The sequence below is a fragment of the Dromaius novaehollandiae genome, chromosome Z (assembly GCF_036370855.1).
Source record: "Dromaius novaehollandiae isolate bDroNov1 chromosome Z, bDroNov1.hap1, whole genome shotgun sequence".
Classification (NCBI taxonomy): Eukaryota; Metazoa; Chordata; class Aves; order Casuariiformes; family Dromaiidae; genus Dromaius; species Dromaius novaehollandiae.
In genome coordinates this window covers 63,544,978-63,564,662 of record NC_088132.1, presented here as the reverse complement: position 1 = coordinate 63,564,662, position 19,685 = coordinate 63,544,978, and the positions used below count along the sequence as shown (strand labels likewise).

The 19,685-nt window shown below is 40.3% G+C and overlaps 1 protein-coding gene across 1 annotated transcript in view; it reads left to right on the top strand.

The window, feature by feature from the left end:
* Positions 1 to 19,196, top strand: part of LOC135324645 (ras-related protein Rab-3C) — a 139,691-nt gene extending 120,495 nt beyond the window's left edge. Inside the window, exon 5 of the mRNA XM_064501299.1 lies at positions 12,426 to 19,196. Within this exon, the coding sequence (XP_064357369.1) occupies positions 12,426 to 12,613 (188 nt within the window). The 3' untranslated portion in view covers positions 12,614 to 19,196. The remainder of the gene's footprint in view (positions 1 to 12,425) is intronic.
* The last annotated feature ends 489 nt before the right edge of the window (positions 19,197 to 19,685 follow it).

The window sequence follows — 19,685 nt, the reverse complement described above, 5'->3', positions numbered from 1 at the left end:
GTAAGAAAATAAATGACAAAAGCTTTATGATTGTTTGTAACAATGCACAACATAATGTCACTAATTGCTAAACATTTGTAATGAAACGTTCATGATATAATCATTGTAAGGAAATACAGCTATACAACACCTCTATTTTGTTTCTGCATGCTGAGGTTTAAACTGCCCCTGCTGGTATCACGTAAACTATAACATTATTAGAATGGACATGTGTCCAGTGATGACCTTATGCAGAACTGTGAGATGCCATCTAAAAGGGCCCGCAAGACCAGTGTTGGCTCAAAAGCTGGCTTAGACTAAGGACATCTCTCATAAAACCTCCTTTATTCTGTTCCTTAGATAAGAAGTACATTAGGGACCTTGTGATAAGCAACAAAAGATTGTGCGTATATATGCAGATATAAATAATATGTTTATGTAGGTATAGACATATATAGATATGTTCTAGCCAGGGAAAATTAAGGAAAAAAAAAATCTAAGAGAAGGATCATTTACCACTGTAAGATTTAGCTTGTCCCAAACTGGGCAATTAGGAGGAGTTCCTGCCTTCCTTCTAAGCTTTGGCTGTTTCTTCTTACTCAAGATCTGGGGGGAAGCTTTTGAAGTGAGAGAATAAAAATGCCAATACAGAAATGGAGGCTTCAGTCTAGCTTGCCTTTTGGAACTGATATTTTGATTTTGAGGGGAAAAACATTCTTCCCTTGGCTTCCGTTGACTGCAGCTTATCTATGTCATAAATCAGACAAAAGCCTGCTAACTCTACTTTGCCTGGGGCAAGGTGTTTTAGTTACTATTTTTTCATCAGGTAACCAAAACCAAAATAGAATTATTTTTAATATAGTAAGATAATTCCTCCTAAGAGTCCCATCTGTGCTGCTTTGCAAAACACAAAAAAGAAGGGGAGAGAAGAGAAGAGGGCAGGGCAGGGCAGGGACAGGTATATGACCATAAATTAGTCCTTTAAAGGTGACAGAGAAGACCTGACAGCAGGTTATGTCCAGATAAATTGCCAACGTTGGTGAAGAAATGAATTTTTAAAACTGTTTGTAATAAAAACAAAATGGTTGCTGTAGCAGCTACTTTAACAGGGGATACTTTTCTCTGCAGAAATACATACTACACTGTATAATACCATAATCTGTTCTTCCCTCTGTTAGCACTCCTAATATTTATCCATTTTAAAAGGAGTTAGGAAGGTGTATTGAAGGAAAATGGGATCCAAACATTGTTGTAACTGTATATGCTAACCCCAAATTTTAAAGATGCACTAAAATGTCTGGCACTTCATAAGCTTGTAACGTACATTTTGAAGAATTATTTTTTTTAAGTAACATAACTAATCTGAGATTCTAATCCGCAAGCTGTTTTCCTATAGAAAGGTTAATACAGTGAGTTGACAAGCGATCCCCGAGGTCATGAATTCAGCAAGATGAGAAGAAACTTCGGATGTTGTACAATCAAGAATCCTCAGCTGTAATAACCAATGATAGCAAAAAAGGGTAATGAGATACATATCAAAATTCATGTTTCAGGATTTAAAGTAAACTTTAACCCCTGGGACTTAGAATTGAACATCTGTGGAAGCAGATTATCCTGTATTCCTATCTTTACCTACTCTGGGGGTTTCCTTTCTCTGATACATCTCCTGTGGCCATCTCAAGGACAGAGTACTATATTGGATTCTGGCTCTGATCCAGTAAGCCATTTACTGTATTCAGAGTGCACACACATATGTGTGTGGCTTTTTGTACAGCTACAAAGATTTCTTAAATCTGTTCAGAGATTATGGGAGATGATGGCAGGAAAAAACGAAGAATGAATTTCCCTCAATTTTAGTAGGTGCTCTGACCATGTGGGTCCGGCTGAAGGGCACTGAGTTGTGTCAAATATTTATAGTCTCTCCTTCGTCTGCAAGTGAGTTGATTAAAATCGCTTGCAGACAAGTTTTAAAAATAACAATATAGATTTTTGTGTCCAGCAAGACATTTTAAGGCTATGTGGGCTCTTTGAATGGTATGGTCTGCAATGCTGATTACAGGCACAGTTATAAGCGAGCACAATACATGTGAGTGCTGTACAAAGAACACATTGTGAAACATTGTGTTCTTAAATGATGTTTTATTTTGAGCCCTGATTTATTTGAAGTCACCTGGAAAATGAATATATATATTTTAGGCCAGGTTTTCAAAAGGTCAAAAAGAGCACTGAGCATTTAGCCCTCTGGAAAACATTGGTGTCTTGTTGAGAACTGAGTTATCTGAAAATGTGGCTTCTTATGTGGCTGCAGAGCTCTTTGAAAAGTGTGGCCTTCAATTTTACTAAGGAGAAGTACTCAATCATTTTTCTTTTTAATATTAATATTGGCCTGTTGTCCAGAATAACCCCCAAAATATGATTTAGATCAATTGACAGTAGGTCTGGTTACCTGCTGAAGTTTGGCTAAATTAGAGAAGTGTCACTTCTTGTCAGGAGTTCAGAAAAGAGATAAGGAACTGTTAATAAAACTAGATTTCTAAAAATTGCTTGACAGAAATTTTCTGATCAGATCCAACCTTGAGAATATATCTACAGAATGTTTATGAAGACAGAATTTCTCTCTTTCGTTTTACATTTTTTTTTAAAGCTTGCTGTTAATGACATAGAGCATAACAATGGCCGTACCTCTGCAGATGCTGGGGTCAAGCAGCTCACTACCTTACCTGCAGTAATGGCCAGAGGCAGGTGTCTTGGAAAAGGTGTAAAAGAACAAACAGGGCAAATATATCGTGATACTTTCACAGACTGCAGCATGTTGTGTTCAGGGATCTCATAAGCCAGAGGAGTATCTTTGTGTTCAATAGCCTTTTCATGATTTTTTTTTCCCATGGATTTGTCCACTGATTTCTTCGAAATTATCCACTACGAACTTTAAATATGCACAGTTTCTCTGAGTTATCTGCCTTGGCTTTGAATCTACTACCTGCTAGTTTCATTTTGTGTTTCTCAGTTTTTATAATGTAACACTGAACAATTGTTTCCTGTTACCTGCCCTGTACACTGCTGATTTTAGATACCTCTATCACACCCCTTCTTTTTCTCCAGGTTGAAAGTTCCCAGACTATTTAATTGCTTAAGATACAAAAACCACCTCATATTATAGACATTCATTGTCTCCCTATTCAGTAATTTTTGTAAATAGTACATTCTTCTGGAGAAATTAGTTCATGCTTGTTTAACATATTAGCATCATAAAAAAGTTACATGAGAATGAGATGAAAACAGGGAGGAGTAAACAAGTACAGCTGAGTCATGTAACTTTACCTCGTAGAGATATCATACTAAGAAATCATAGAAATGCGACAAATCAGCCAGTAGAGGGAACCAATTAATGTAATGTTAATATTGATGTGGGGATGATAGTCATCATATTTAAACAAGTTTATTCACTAATCACTACAAAATATGGTGTGGAACATAATTTATATGCCATTCTGTCACTTCATAAATGTTTGCTCTGAGGTCTACATGCATTTGTTGCTTAGTGAAAAACAGTACAACTCCAACATAGTCAACACTTATGTGCTCTGAAGCATTTTAGTAAAAAAGGTTTGGAATTTCTTGCAAGTAAAAGTGCATGTATACTTACCCGCCTACATTACTCACACAGTTGTCAGACATGTTCAAAGCTTCATACACTCGTACAAGTTTGCTGTCACTTGTCAGAACAGATATAAAAAGAATGACTCACAGATGGCATGAATTGCCTTGGTTCATTTGTGGTCTGTATGATATATTGCGATCTATATTCTGGCAAAGGCTTAGCAGGCAGAGGTGTGGGCACAGACTTTCAGTAGACAGTGAGTAACTGCACATGCACGTGGGCAGTTGCACAGGTAAGTTGATACACAGTTTCCCGATTTATTTACGCCATTTTGCTATTATTATGCCTGCAAATTATGTGCATAATTTTTTTTGTGTTTTTGCCTTTGGTAGTTCATGTGCTTCTTTACAACTCAGATTTTCTATGCATATGCTACAAATAATATAAATATTTATTAGCTTTTAATAGCAAGTTTTGTCATTACAAGGTACATTATAACTTTAAGGCCCAGACCCCTAAGGTTGCTGCAGAAGTACAGTCCTGCCACAGGTCCAAAGCATACCTGTCGTGCTCATGATACACCAGTTACTAGGAGGATACTGCACCATCTGCCCCAAATGTCTGGTCATCTTTGCTGTAAGATCCTATTTGTCCTGTCCTACCTTCTTGGTTGGGTTGGTTAAGGCTTTGGGAAATGGAGTAGATGTATCGTAGAAATGTTGGTTGGAAGAGATCTCCGGTGATCATCTAGTGTGACATCCCACTAAAATCCATCTCTGGCTCTATTTATTGTCTAGCAGTTTTCAGGGCAGCACTGTGCACCTCCCACTAGATTTGCTGTGCCTCCACACTTCATGCACTCTGCAGCCCAGGGTCATCTCACAGCTGACCTGTCTTGTACTTCCAGTAGGAAATTTCTGGGAAAATTTCAGAAAACTACTTTTGAGCATGCCTTAAGTCACACTCACCTGCTTTGTAAATGTATCCTGGCACACACTGTCTTTCCCAGCAGCCACCAACTGACATCAGAAAATGAACCAAAATGGGCCCTTCCTAGGAGAACGCTTCAGCAAGGGGAGACAGAAGCCGACTCTCGCACTGGGTTCTGGGCGCCTAGGAGGGCTGGGAGCACTAGGTGCCTCGGCCTCAGCAATGCCCTGATCTTCAGCATGCCTCCGCAGCTTGTCGCTCACAAAGGTGGTCACTTTATCCCTCAGCTTTTAACACACACATCATTTTGCATGGGTTTTGTTTTGAGGGGGGGGTTCTTCTCCTCTCTGTATCTTCTCTTTTCTCGCTTCCTTTGGACCTTTTCTTCCTCAGAGTCTTTATTTTCATCCTTATCTTTCTTTCTTTCTCTTGATTCTCAGTGCTTTGAAAAATCAGCCCTACCAAAAGCAGAAAGAAAATTTCTCACTTCCAACCAAAATCAGCCAGCCTTGCTTATTTTATTTTCATTTCATTATTGGCTCAGGCATACACATAATAACACTGCTGAGGACACGCCAGAGAGAAACAAGATTCAGCAGTGATTAGATTTCTTCAAATTAAATCTATTTAGAATCCCAGTAAGCCTGAAAGCAGAGCGTTTTTCAGTGCCGTATGCTTATACAGCGTGTAATTCAGCACCCATTCACTTATGTGTGATCTGACCGGGCCCACAAGATTAGGCCTGCTGGTAAAATTGGGCAGGAAAACATCTGACTGGTTTCTGAATCCTACCAGGGCTTGAGTATAAGAGAGCAACTCTGCAGTGTAAAGCAAGGGTGAACCGTCGCTTATCTATAGGTCCTTGGGGCACAAACGCTGGATGTTAGGCATCCATGAGTTTAGGCAGCAACCAAGGAGACATTTTTAGGGCTGTAGCTTTGACATCTGAGTCTGGGATGAAGTGGGACCTGGGACCTCAGCTCACGGCTCGCTAGAACGCAGAGTTCTGCGTTGTCTCCGTGCTGGCTGGAGGCCTGCGGGAGGAAGGCAGGGCCGCCAGCAGCTTCAAGAACACTGGCATATGGTTACTTTCAACTTTGTGTTAAAAGTGAAAATAATTGGGTTGTGCAGGAACAGGCCTTTTGCATATTTTCATCCTTCGCCATTTTTTAGCTCTTTTAAAAAGGCAAATGTTACTGCCAGAGGAAGGAGCCAGACTGACAGCACTGGCAAACACAAAGTCTTTGCTTTAGTCATAACAGACACAGAGTATTGGCAAAGTGATTAAAGGCTCAAAAGCACCTATCCACAGGATGTTTTTTTACGGGGGAGAATTGCCCATTACTTCCATGGACTCTGAGCTGCATTACAGGAAAGTTACTTGATGACAAAGCGAAGCAAGTTTTTTGCTCACCAAATGTCTCCTGTAAATAAACAAGAAAAAATTTCTTTGTCACAAATGTAATTTTTTCCTCAAATGCCCTATTTCATAAAGTATCTGGAAGCCACAATCAAAGTCAGTACAACTGGAATTTATGTGGAAAACTTTTGTCCTGAAAGACTGAAAAAAAAGCATTTACTAGACCGTACCCAGTAATTGCCCCTCAAATCTGTGCATTCTGTCATAACTGAGTGTCTTCCTTTAGCTTTTTTTTCTCAGTTTGGCCACCCTAAAAGGAGGATAAATATCTTAGCATTTCTATTAACAGTGACTATATTAGCTCTGTCTAGAATGGTGCTAAAGCACTTCTCTCTGCTGAGAAGTTCTGCCTATTAGCTAGGTGGGGCATAATGTTCTTTTAATACTTTTCTCAACACTGTCCAGCACTTGGCCTTTTCTGGACAGCATAGCTCCCGCTCAGCCAGCCTGAAAAGCAGAACACACTGTCACCAGATCTAGCATGGCTGCAGGTGCAGGAAGTCCTCTGGAAAACAACAGTGGTCACAAGCTACTTTCAGTCTGGTTTCCTAGGAAGGAAGACCTTTGCAACCCTGCCATGTGTCCCTATATCTGTCTCTCTTTTTGCGAGATGGCTACAGGTCTCAGAGATATTAAAAGTTCTGAGGAAGTGGCAGCTGAGCAGGGGAGCTGTAGTTGCCTTGAGTGAGAGAAAGCCTGCAATGTGAACACAAACCTTATTAGATGTTAGAGAATTTGCTGCAGGCAAGAAGATAAGTGTCTGTCAGTGCCCACCCCAAAACTGACCACAGGTTGCAAACACAAGAAAATGGGCATCGTTAGCTCCACTGCTTTTTGCACTATTACATTGTTAAATGATTCTATCCCACAGCTTCCTAACCTTTGCGTTTCATATACCATGGCATTACAAAGAGAACAGCTTCCTGCAGCTGCTTCTTGCTCTGATGTTGCAGTCTTCCTTTCACTCCTCAAAATACCAGATTGAAGAGGTTGCTGGTAAGGGCAGTACTAACAGTCACAGTTCAAGCTTGTCTTTGAGGAAAGATAGCTGTTGGGAGAACATGGCTTTGCGGACATCTGTTAAACACAGCCTAACAGTCAGGGGAGATAAATAAAATTGTCTTAGTTGTGGACAAACACTCTGAAACCACAAGGTATTCCTGATCAGCTGGTGCAACATTAACATAGCTCTTGCCTGTATGTGACTTGGCTTGGAAATGTGCTTAAAATGTGTTAGTTAGTGTGTCCTTTTGGTGTCATATTGTCTTGGAAGATGAGAGGGTGCAGAATGTTCTTCTCTGCATATGGCTCTCCTTTCTGTTTTTTTCTTCCTTATTTTTTGAAAGCAGGCATAAACCAGCAATAATGAGCACTGATGAAGGAGCATCTGCGGAGCCAGCACAAGTGCAAGACAGAGAGGGAATGAAGTCAGTAATTCAGGCTGTTTATTTGTTTCAGGGTGGCTATCTAAACTGCTTTTTCTTTGTGAGAACAAGGAGCAAACAATGGCAGTGGGAATGCCCCACTCCTTCTTCTGAAGTTGCAGAGAAGCTAAAATAGTATCCAGATCAGTTCTGTAAACCTGGACTATCTTGTGCTCTGGAGCCTTAATCCCTATCTCCCACATGCTGAAAGGCCTTGGCTGTTTTCTCTCCTCACCATGTCAGACTTCAAGGTGCCATGGGATAGAAAGGGAGTTCATTCTCCAGGGAAGGGGAAGAATAAGGATTATGTCCAGATCTGGCTTGTTCTTGTGAAACGTGGCCTCAGCAGGCAAATGATGCAGGGGGGAGAGAGGACCCTGTCCGGAGGCATTTCATGGGATTGCTGGCTGTAGCTCACCTTGTGCACAGGGCCATCCTGCTGTGGCAGGGCTCTGCCAGGGCTGCTGTGATTTGAATCAGCGCTAGAGGGGAGAAGGTAGATACAGAAAGAGACACACAGGTGAAAGGAGAGCAGAAGGGAAAGTGAAAGAGACACAAAAAAGGGAGATAAATGAGAACAGCTTGATGCATCTTCCACACACAATGTTCACGCTCAGGTAGCACTTTAATAATTTGGGGTTTTCTCAGTTTCAGCTGTGTTCTGCCTTATCTACCCACCTGCCTCTTGAGCTTTGTCATATCTTTGCAGTAATCTGCTCTACCCCGTCTCATCCACGTTTGAAGTACAGATCATGGTGGCAACATGGTGTTTTTTGAGCTCTGCTGTCATGATAACTGCAAGGGATTCACCTCACTTCAGTCTCATACTCACATGGAAAATCTTCCTCTCAGTTAATAGCAAACACTGGAAAAAAACCTGAAGACATCATTAAAAGGCATAGGTCTGAGGCCCTCATACACAGGCATTTTGGAAGCACGGGGTCTAAGCTCTATTAATAAAATATTTGCCAGATGAGTCAGGAGGACGGGAGAGGTCACTGGCAAAAAGCTCTGCAAAACATTCATAACAAAGTGAAAAACAACCAGAATTCAGGAGTTTGTATCTCTTTCTAGTTTTTTACTGAAGTACTTATTCCAGACACACTCCTCGAGGAAATACAACCTCTATCTCTCTGAACCTGTTGCACAGACATTCACGGGCAGAGTTAGTGATATTGATATTTTTAAACTGTGCACAAAACATCTCTTATCTGTCTTAACTATGTACAAAAGACTGTCCTATATGACCATTTCTGCATCTACAGGACCAGTTTCTACTGACCATTTACAACCACCTTACCTGAGTACAGTTCAGTCCATCCTGCAGCAGGAACTGTGCAGAGGGGCAAGGGAGAACATGCTGGGGTGCCCAGGTTCTCCAGCCAGGATATTAATCAGTGCATTTAAGCATATATATAGTGCCTATCAGCTGACCTCCCACAGCAGGGGCTGCCTGGGGGAATTTTCAGGACTATCAGAAAAATCCCACCTGGAGATCTCCTGTAAGAATTACTCAAATGCTTCCCTAGGAAGGCAGCTAGGGGTTCGGTCAATTATCTTCTCTCGGGTCAGTCCATTGTCTCAAATCAGTGCATTGTCTCATCTGTCCAGGGACTAGCTGGGAGGGTTCCTGGACCACCCAGGGAATTAATCATTAAGTGGACGTGGTGCGTACACAGGCACAACTTGATACGCAGCCACATCACTACCGTGACTACAATTTCCTTCTTATGTCAACATCGTACACAAACTCCATAGATTTTGACACAGCTGTACTGTGTATTTTTACTATATTTGAATAAATATGGCTCTCTGCTTGACATTCTATAGGCCCCTGTTTTACTGATACAATGGGAGCTTCTTAGTTTTCGTGCTGTTCTTACGCAGTACCTCCTCACTGTGGCAGAGGACCTGTTTTCTTGCTCCTGCCTGTGTTAGATTCTTTCCTGACATCTGTCTGCTCTCTTCTTTGTGACTTCTTTCCTTTCACTTTCTGCTTTTCTCTGTTCAGATATCTTATCTACCTGTCTTACCTATCATTCATTATGTAGCTCCTGTGCCAGTTATTCTGTCTTCCCAGTAAAACCTGCTCCCGTCAGAAACATCTTTTAGATTTATTCTTCTTCCTTCCGTTTTCTCCATGCTGTGGTGTTCCGGTCCTGAGCGGTCCCCTTGTTGCCCCTCAACCCTTCTGCCTCCCAGTCCTGCTTGCATCCACCTCCTTCTCCTCAGTCTGTCTCCATTGCCCTAAGCAGTGAGGGAGTAGTGCTTATGCTATTGCTTTTCCACACATCAGATCACTACTACTTGTACACTAAGATCTTTCTCTGCTTGCAAGGCGTTGAAGCTGGCAGGGAAGGCAATATTTACCAGAGAAACATCCTTGCTGTGTTAGGCAAATTTGAAGGCAGTGGGCCCTCCTTTGATTTCATACTCAGTTTTCATCTCTGTTTATTTATTTGAGAAGGAAAAGAGCTCAAATATGGAATGGGAACAAGGAATCAGTGCTTCTTATTACTCATGGGATCGTGGGCGGTGACATTACTGGATTATGGTCAGACTAGAAAACTGTTATCTAGAGAGTAATAATGATATTCTTTCGCCGTTGTGACTTGTTTGTACTGTAAATACAGAGTGATGTTCCCAGCAGTCAAGGGAGTAACGCTTGATTTTACGCCATCTTACTGAAGTTATATCTACTTCCCAATCCAAATGTTCTGATTTCAGCTTACAAAAGCACAGACAGCTGCCCAGTACCTTCCCAGCCGGGTCAGGGCAGCCTGACTGCCACAGCTCACACTGCTTCCAAAGTCTAAATTAGATAATGACCTGCAGTCACCCTTTTGGATTCCAGTGTAGACATATCCTGAAGTCAAATCTAACCAAATCAGCCTCTTTGGGGTGGCCACTTTCCTCCAGTTCCTGCTGGGCAGATGCCAGCGGCTATGGAAAGCTCTGGCTGCACCACTACACTGCAGGGCTGCAGCCGAGCTCCAGCACAGAGCGCTGCAAAGGGGGAGGCCATTCTTTCCCCCAGGCGCTCCCCAACACATCTGAACAGTCATCTCTGGCATGAAGCTCCACAGGAGCCCTGAAAACCACCAGCAAGTGGGGCTACACCTTCTTTCCACTTTCTCCTTCTATTTTAAAATGAAGAAGAGGATGCATAAATCCTGCTAAACTAAAACAAACAGTTGGTTTGAAATGCAGATTGAAATCATCTCCCAATATATGATTTCTGTATACTATGTCTTTTATTATGTATGTTTTTTCTGCTTTCCAGACACATGTAGAAAGGAAAAGTTTTCAAGTCAATATATGGAGGGTTAACCTCACATCAACATTAATGGAAGTTGCAGGAATAAATCCCTTTACAGTGTTTGTATCTCTAAGGGTTTATTATCTAAACTACCTACAAACACTAACTTTGGTCTCTAGTTAGCTCCTATACATTTAAGCAATTTAGCAGTTTGTGGCATTTCAGCACAAGACACTTTATGTAAATCAAAAACATTAAGAATATTTAGAACAGAGAAGTTAGTTAAGTTAGTTTTTGCACTGGTTATTAGCACATGCTGGGATATCATGCCAAGCTAAATATAATTATTTACTGCAAATCTACACTAATATTTGGACATGCAAAAGCTATTTGTTAAGCAGTTATTGGATTAAATGTGCATATTATATCTTGTTTAGAGGGCATATTGAATGCACAGTACTAGTGTTATCTAAGTAGTTGCATTTAATTTTCAAGTGGCCTTTTGAAATTAAAGATTAGCCCATTCACTAGAAAACACACACCATATGCAAAAAAAAAAAAAAAAAAAAAAAAAAAAAAAAAAAAAGCTTTCTCCTTTTCTGCCAAGAGTTTAAAGTGACTGGCATTTTCTGACTGGCATTTTCCTCATAGCAAAACACCGTGGTTGTTGTAGATTGTTACACAGAGCTAATCAGAAAGAATCAAAATAGTTCTGCAGATGCTCAGCCACTTCTGCAAGATTACCAGTGGATTAGATGTTTTGTAAACTGTCTTAATATTGAACCCGTAGGCACTGGAAAGACAGAATTACCAGAAAGTCTTAAATTACCAAGGAAACCTCGGGTGAGAGCAACGCGGTAACTGTGGGATAAGATGGAGTGCAGGAGAAAAGGCTTAAAAACCAAACAAACAGAAAAAGACAAAGGAGGCACAAAGGAAGCAAGAACAGGGGAAGCTCCAGCACTGGCAGAAAGTGGGTGGACTGCAGGCCGAGCAGCAAGCTGCCTACCTGGCTCCGGCGGCTGCGGGAGATGGGAGACACAAGGGACAAACTGGGGCAGAGGAGAGAGCTCAGGAAAGCTGGCTCTGCTACCTACAGACTTGCAGTGTCTCTTCTAGGTTAAGATAGACTCTAATTTTTACCTTTGGGGTAGTACATTGGGCTTGGATAGATTAAAAAGTCCTTCTGTATAAATGAATTAAGGAGAAAAAAGTATGCATCTTTGCTCATTTATTTATTTATGTGTTGTTTTGGTTTGGGGGTGTGCCTTTGTTCCAACAGATGTTCCTCTATTCTAAGTAGATATCACATTGCAGAAATCTTCCCTTGCCTTGTTTGTTTTTCTTACCTGGTTGTTTCCAGACGCAATTTTCTATTTTGGCACCAGGTTAATGACACAGTGGAAACGGCTGTTTCCAGCAGAATAATGCTCAGCAGAATGTAATAGAGATGGAAAACAGTAGATTGTTCCTTCACAATGGCCAGACATATAGGGCATTTCAAACATAATAGTACTCTCAAACTGCTGTCAATTTTGAGATGAAACCATTTTACAGTAGAATACGCTTAAGAGAGTGGTTTTGGGCCAATCACGGTTTTAGCTGGCTTGGTATAAAGCAAATAACTCTAATGTAGTTTCTCTGATTGTTTTACAAATTTAACTGCTCTTGCAATATCATTGCAATATCGTGTGTGCTCTTACATGTTTACTTTCTGAGTGTCTCTCCACTCTTCCTTCCCCAGGAGAGGTCTGTGTATTTATTGGAGATATTGGAATATGTTTCAAACCAACATGTTGTTTATTTTATTAGGTTTTGAATTTTTTGAAACAAGTGCCAAGGACAACATTAACGTCAAGCAGACATTTGAGCGACTCGTTGATATCATCTGTGACAAAATGTCGGAAAGTTTGGAGACAGATCCCACCATTACTGCCGGCAAGCAGAACACACGGCTAAAGGACACCCCCCCTCCTCAGCAACCCAACTGTGGCTGTTAATGCAGCCATCAGCAAAGGCAGCTCCAGTCTGCTCTATTGCCAACAGAGTATTTATGAATGGTCTATATGCCTTTATTTATACTGTCTTATTAATTTATTTGGGAGAAAAGTCTTTTATTTTACATCAGCAGCTGGTCAAGTATGTATATAGAGATGTTATCATTAGTTTGTGACAATGATCCTTTTTTAGCATCTGGCTTTTGCATGCAGGATGGCTCTTAGTTTCTCTTTTCTTTTTATTGTTTTACATTACACTTACTTCAGCTGGTGCCATGTCCTCAGACCACATTTGCCTAGAATTGATTCTTGCTTCATCAGTTTCAAATTATATGCTTGAATCCTTAGGGTAGTGGCCAAGATATTTCAGAATAAGCTTCCTGAAGCCACTTATATTTTTTCCTGACTGAAAATCAATTTAGAAATATTACTCTAGTGAGCTAATCGCTCATTCTGTCCAGATCATTTGTACAAGGGACACTTCCTGGAGCATAATGCCTTGGCAATTCTGGGCTCACTTATGTTACACACCGTGACTGCTTGGAAACTGCCAGAGTTAGGAAGGACAAACCTCCAGCCTTCCTGGGCCCAAACCCCCCAGATTTACAGCAAGGAACACTTGTGTGGGTTTCCAGCTAAGTATGGGTGTTCACTCCAGATCCTCAGAGATCTTAGGTACTTCATCCTGTTTAGATAGCAACTATATTTACATTTCCTTGGGAACCCCATGCCTAGTATCTTTCTGAAACTGGACTTCGTTTATCCATCACTAGAGAGAACCTGCCAAGACCTGCCCCGGTGGAGGGCTGACTAGCTCTTTTCAGTTCTACCTGCATTAGATAATAAAGTTCTGCTATTACCCCTGACAAAGCCAAATCCATTATGCTCAGTTATTCATAGCCAAAAACTGTCTTGTCATGTTGCTGTCAAACCTGTGTATTTAAGCTTTCAGGAATTTCATCTTCCATTCAGTCCCTGAGAGCTATCACTACACTGACTACAAAGGCCCCATGTTTCACCTCATACCCATCATAGAGATGCTGCTGATGTCAGTGAGTTGGAATTTGATCTCATTTTTACTTTGCTGAGGATATCTTTTTTTGACAAGACAATCAGAAATTCACAAGATTTTTAAAAGTTTTAGGAGTAATAAATAATTGTCAACATTTCTGGAGTTAGACTGAATAAAACCATAAAATCAGCAAAAGGTTGTGAAGACAGCAGAATAAAGTCCACCACTTCTTTCTCTAGTAAAATGTTAAAAATAGTCATATGTCACAATGCTAAAAAGTACTCACTCTAGTAATTAGCAGCAGTTTCTTACATCTGTGCCCTGTGGTATACTGCATTATTTGGGTCACAGTGACATTTTTTAACTAAATGTCATAACTGAGAAAGCATTAACTGTGTTATTGGTCCTGTTAGACCGGCTTTAGGACTAAGTTGACGTTTCTCAAACTGTCTGCAACAGGAAAAAAAAAGGAAGACAGGTTGAATAGATTGAATAGGTTGAATAAGTTGGCTTTTGCAGCTGTGTGTTTCACAGCAGTCCTGAGTGTTTTGCTATAAATTTTGGTCAGATTTAGACAAGAAGAATCACCATCTCAGTACCCCTCCTTTCAGTTCTCAGCTGGAACCTGGCTATTGTAGAGAAACCCCAAAACCACAGTCTTTTTGGAAGTAGTTTACTGTCGCTTCCCCAAACATTCTGAAACTGTAGTGTGAGTTCTGGGGGAACTAGCAGGATGGGGATTTTCAATTCTACTTCAAATTATGTCTTGGTCTGTTTGATAGGGGAGGATTTCCAAAAGCAGTCTGTGTCAGTCTAATTCTGTTCCTACCAACTTCTGTGGTAGAACAGCAATTTTCTTAAATGAAAACAGGGTTACCCAATACTGAACACTTTCAGAAATCTCATCCCTTACCAAGATGAAGATTTAAACACGCAGTCACACATATCTAATAGCCACTGATTATAAGCTAGTCGTTGGAGAAGGCAGAAGCAGGATTTGGTAAGATCTCTAATCTAACCACAGCTGTAGCACAGTTCTGTCAAGAGCAAGTTCCAGGCTAGCAAAAGACGTATTTTAGCAATACAAGAGGGCTGGATCATTAAATTGACTACCTGGGATAATATATCCAAAACTGTTTTCAGCCTCATCACAATTCCCTGTGGAAAAGCGCTCACATGATAAAACCCAGTACACTTTGCACTAATTTGTTGTCACTCTCACCACAGAAATAGGACTGAACATCATGGGAGCCAGCCACAGGTCACCACTTCAGCTGAGGTTTGGTCAGATACAGCAGGTGAGACATAGAGCACGTCAAATTTCTGAGAGACTAGACGCCTCTTGGCAGAGGGTCCTGAGCTCCATAGTGCCAGCTGAACTAATACCGCACAACCCATTTTCTGAGTTACGATCTAGACTAATAAATACTATTATAGTGGCAGGCTAATCCGGTGCATGGCTAGTACACCAGCCTTGTCATGCTCTGACAGTGCCTTGCTTGCTGCATGATCCAACCAGCGCAGAGAAGATGCCCAGGGAGCCCCGGGGAGCGCGGCCGTGCCGGCGCCGGCGGTGCTGCCTGGCCTGCCACCAGCAGCCAGCAAGCCCTGCAGAGCTGAACCTGCACATGCATGTTGGCAATTCGGATCGGAGTTGATGGACACAGATGTCCTGGTCCTTAACAGCGCAATTAACATGTTACTCTATCAGTTCTTTACTGTTGGTTTGATTTATTTAAACCTATTTGTTTGGTGTTTGAAATACATACAAGCTAGCCTGATTTTCTGACAAAAAATACTCTCTCTCTGAACTGCTGTGTACGTGACTGTTACCTGGGACTGTTTGTTCCTTTGTGCTTATCCTTAATGTATGCATAGAGAAACTACCTGAGCAGCTACATATATGTGGCCTTTCCAGAGCATCAGTCTGAAAAATTAGGTTTTCTTCCCAGTCTGCTCAGCTCTGTATATCCAGCTGTACTGCCTGCACCTTCTTTATTTTAGGAATGAAGTGCTATTTTCTGGTGCACAAAGCCTGCTGGAGTTTGATCCTAACTTTGAGAATGCTTTGAGTTCAATTGTTTTTTTAGGAAAAAAATGATTGTACGAATTCTATATCTGATGATGACAGCTTTGCTTCTTCAACAGCAGACAAATGATGCTGTACTTGTATATCAAAACAGACCCAAAAAACTTCAAAAACCAATCTGCCCCCAAACTACTCTTTACTGCATTCATTTCTGAGAGACAAGTTTTGTGACTGGCATTTTTTAAGGGCATCAACTAAATAGCTGTTCTGCTGTCAGGACAGTTCCTCCTTGGCCAGTTTCATAGGCAGACATACTGCACACAAGCCAAGTTCTTCTTCAGCATGACTCCTTCAGATTTTGCGGCATAAAACCATGGGGACGTAAATCCTCATAGGCATACCTTCAGGGGGTGTAAAGCAACATACCTTCACTTATGCCAACAGAGGGCATGAATTTTGTTGATTTACAGCATTTAATCTGTGCACGTAGTCTCTTCAGTACGGTTTGACTCCAAATTCTCTAAGGTTCTTCATCTGTAAGGTCTCGATTCAAGAGGCAACTTGGTTTCAAAATTTGAATGTTTTTTGTCAGTTTTCTTTATTAAATGAGTGGGGAAAATGCACTTCATCCTTGTTATTTAAGCTTTTTTCTTTTTTTTCCTCTTTTTTAACTTTGTTTATACATGGATGCTCATTTAAGCCAAAATTGCAACTACACATGTATAGTATGCATATACAGCAGTAGGTCTCTGACACTCATTCAGTTCCCACTGCTACTTGTTCACGCTCAGTGCAGCCTTCCCTAAATACCAGAGTGGAATTTAATCAGAAATTCTCATTAGCACTAGAAATCAGCTGCATTAAATTTGCAGGCTGTAGGATTATTATCATCCATAGTTCCAGCAGGCGTAAATGGCACATCATTTATAGTGTAAGGTAACTGGTATTCGATTTTGGGGGGGAAGCATAAATCCTAACCTTCCCATAAATTCAGGATCATGTGTAACATGCAGAAATAAAAGCCAGGGATTGTTTGACTACTTTTAGTGATAAATTTCCTTGAGTAATCCTGACATGTACCTGCAACTGGTGTTAAATGAAATCTGTTTGTGTTGTAATTCTCATTTAATATTTTGTCAATAATGTCAGCTATGTCGTGGTTCAGTTGGACTGTCAGAATGTGTAACTTATATACTAGTGTTTGTGGAACTGAAATGTCTTAAATGTTGCATGAAAATATGTTATAAAAATAGATTTGTTTTCTATTTTTTGAATACCTCAAAACTGAGGGATCATGGGCCAATAAGTGCAATATTTAATGACTTACTCAGTGTATATAAACTTGTGTGAAAGGGAGAAGTGTCATGTATGTGTGATAAGCTGTTGATGATGCCTGTGTGGCTTAAAAGTTTTCTAGTAGCTGTGTGTGTCTTGTAGTAAAATTTATGTAGTAAATGCTTTACCAGTGTAGTGTAAGAATACTCTATTCTTAAGTCATTTAAACTATTTTTCATATGTAAGATAATGATAAAAGATATCTGTATGTTTACTGCAAGTGCATGTCAATTTTACTTTTAGAATCGTGAGTGTCCTTTTCGAAAATGATAATGTTATATTGACAGTAGTGGGGCAATGCTTTCAGCCAGAAGATACTTGTAGCCATTTCTATCCTATCTGCTTAGATTTTTAAAGCATGTTCTCCAGGAGCATTAAAGGAACCCTCCTGGCACTCAGCACTTACAGAGAGTTATTTACTCCTAAAAGAACCAGTTATATGCTCTGTCTGCCTCTAATGCACAATATCATGTGAACATGTTTTCCTTCGTGTGATACAGTTAAGATATAATACTTACCTGAAATATTGAATATGAGTATCCAGGACTCTTGCAGATGACTTGGCGAGCTTCAGTGGATGCCTTGAGTCCACATTTTTGGGAACAGTTTGCAGGTCACAGTCAAAACGGTCCAGCACAGTGGATGGTGACCTTAATCAATCTCTGTCCATTAAGTTTCTTAACTCTCTTTAGAACCTAAAGGCAGAAGATATATTCCTAAAAATGCTGACCCAGACTCTTCACTCACCTGTTACCCCGCTCTCAGTGTCAAGTAACCCACTGTTAGCAGTAAAGTTGCAGTACAGATGGGAACAAAATGCAGCCCAGAATCCAACCATGAAATGAAAAGGAGACATCCAAGCATTTCTTTTTCCTTTCTTTTTAGCCTTGCATATTTCTAATAATTCTTTAAGCATGTGAGTAAGCCTGTCTCTATTCAGCAAAACCCTTAAGTACATTTGTGACTTTAAACCCTGAATCTCTGGACTGCCAGTGGTTCCCAGCTGTGCCGAGGGACTCCGCAGAGAGGAAGCTAATTCTGTTAATTCTTGCTGCATCTCTGGTTTCACAGGAACAAGCCATGTGCTCTGGGAATTTTCTAAATGGAGACAGGCCACTGAATCTGGGCCAAAGGGAGTAACAGTTTTTGCTGAACAATTTTCATAACAAATTGTTTTCATTAGTACCATGCTAAAAGGTGCATAAGTAGATTTTTGAGTTTGATCTGATACATTTTTGTGACAATATGTACAAAGTTGACTTAGTTTTTAAGGTTTTTTTTAATTAACCTGATCAGGAAAAGAACCAAACTCTAAGGCCTGCTGGAAAACAATAGCATAGTTTCCTTTACTATATCATCAAATAATTTCTCTGAGCAAGCAAAATAGCCAGGTTGCATTAAGGAGCACACAACAGTACTTGCTATGGCCTGAGCAGCTCTTAAAAATGCTTCCTTGTTTCTATACCATAATGCCATGAAACCATCTGCAAAATTTAATAGATCAGAGTGAAATGAAAATGTGTTTTGAGAGAGATTCAGGATTACTTAATGAAAAAAAGAAAATTTTGGATGTCTTTGCAGCTGAGCAGCAGACAAAGTAACAGTCATAATATGAGGTACAACTTAAATATAGATATACAGGCTGCCACAGGACTGAGGATGCATTACCTAGATTTTTTTTACTGCTAAGTGACCTGACTGTTCAAGGGCTGGCAGATAATTTTACCTGGTATTTTTATTATTGCTCATAGACATGTGATTACATAAACAAAAACAAATGCTATCTTCAAAATATGTAGCTGTTTTGGCTCCCTCAAGCTAACTTACTTGCTGAATATTTCTTGAAGAAAAGTTGAAGTACTTGCTTAGAATACATTTGTGAGGGGGTGAGCCTCAATCCATCCCTCCTTCCCCAGCTATTACTGCAATATAGTGACTGTGGTTCTAAAAAATATGTTAGTTTAAAATGCTGCTGGGTGACAAATGTTGTGAATCTTCTGCATACATCCATGGGAGCTCTTGTCTGAACGTGAAGTACAAGTTTTATCCACGTGCAGAGTTTTAATTATATGTGGAAGTAGAGACTGTGTATTCCATTGGATATTCTGTTTGTATGTGAATTCTGTATACCAAGTGGATTTTATTTGTTTATTTTTTGTTGGAGGGTTTTTTTTCCTTTTGCGATTACAATAAATATTCAAGAGACTATATTCATGAATTTCTCAGTTGTTGTGACATGGTCTTACCCTTCTCCTCCCTTTTTATTTTTTTTTTTAATAACAAAAAACAGTGAGAAAATTACTTCATTTTTGACAAAATAGTGGACAACAATACCACATCTGTAGTAGTTCATTTCAGGACTCTGCTTCAGTACCACTGATGGGTATTAGTTCTATCTTCATCCTGTAGAATTCGTTGGAAATTTTGCTCTAGAATTGTGTAGGAGAAAGACTGGGCATTTGCCTTCCAGAAGTGCAGAACACAGGCCACCATGGGACATGGTGCTAACTTAGCACATTCATTTCATATACACGAATTGATAAAAGGTTTTGTTGCTGTGCAGCAGGGTGTTTAAGGTAAACTAAGAAGCTCTTATAAAACATTCCTGGAGAGGTAAAAAGGAGAAGGTTTGCCCCGATGTCTGGGTACTTTTGCCTGAAAGCTACCTGCACCGTCTGGACCTTCAGTGTACAGCACTG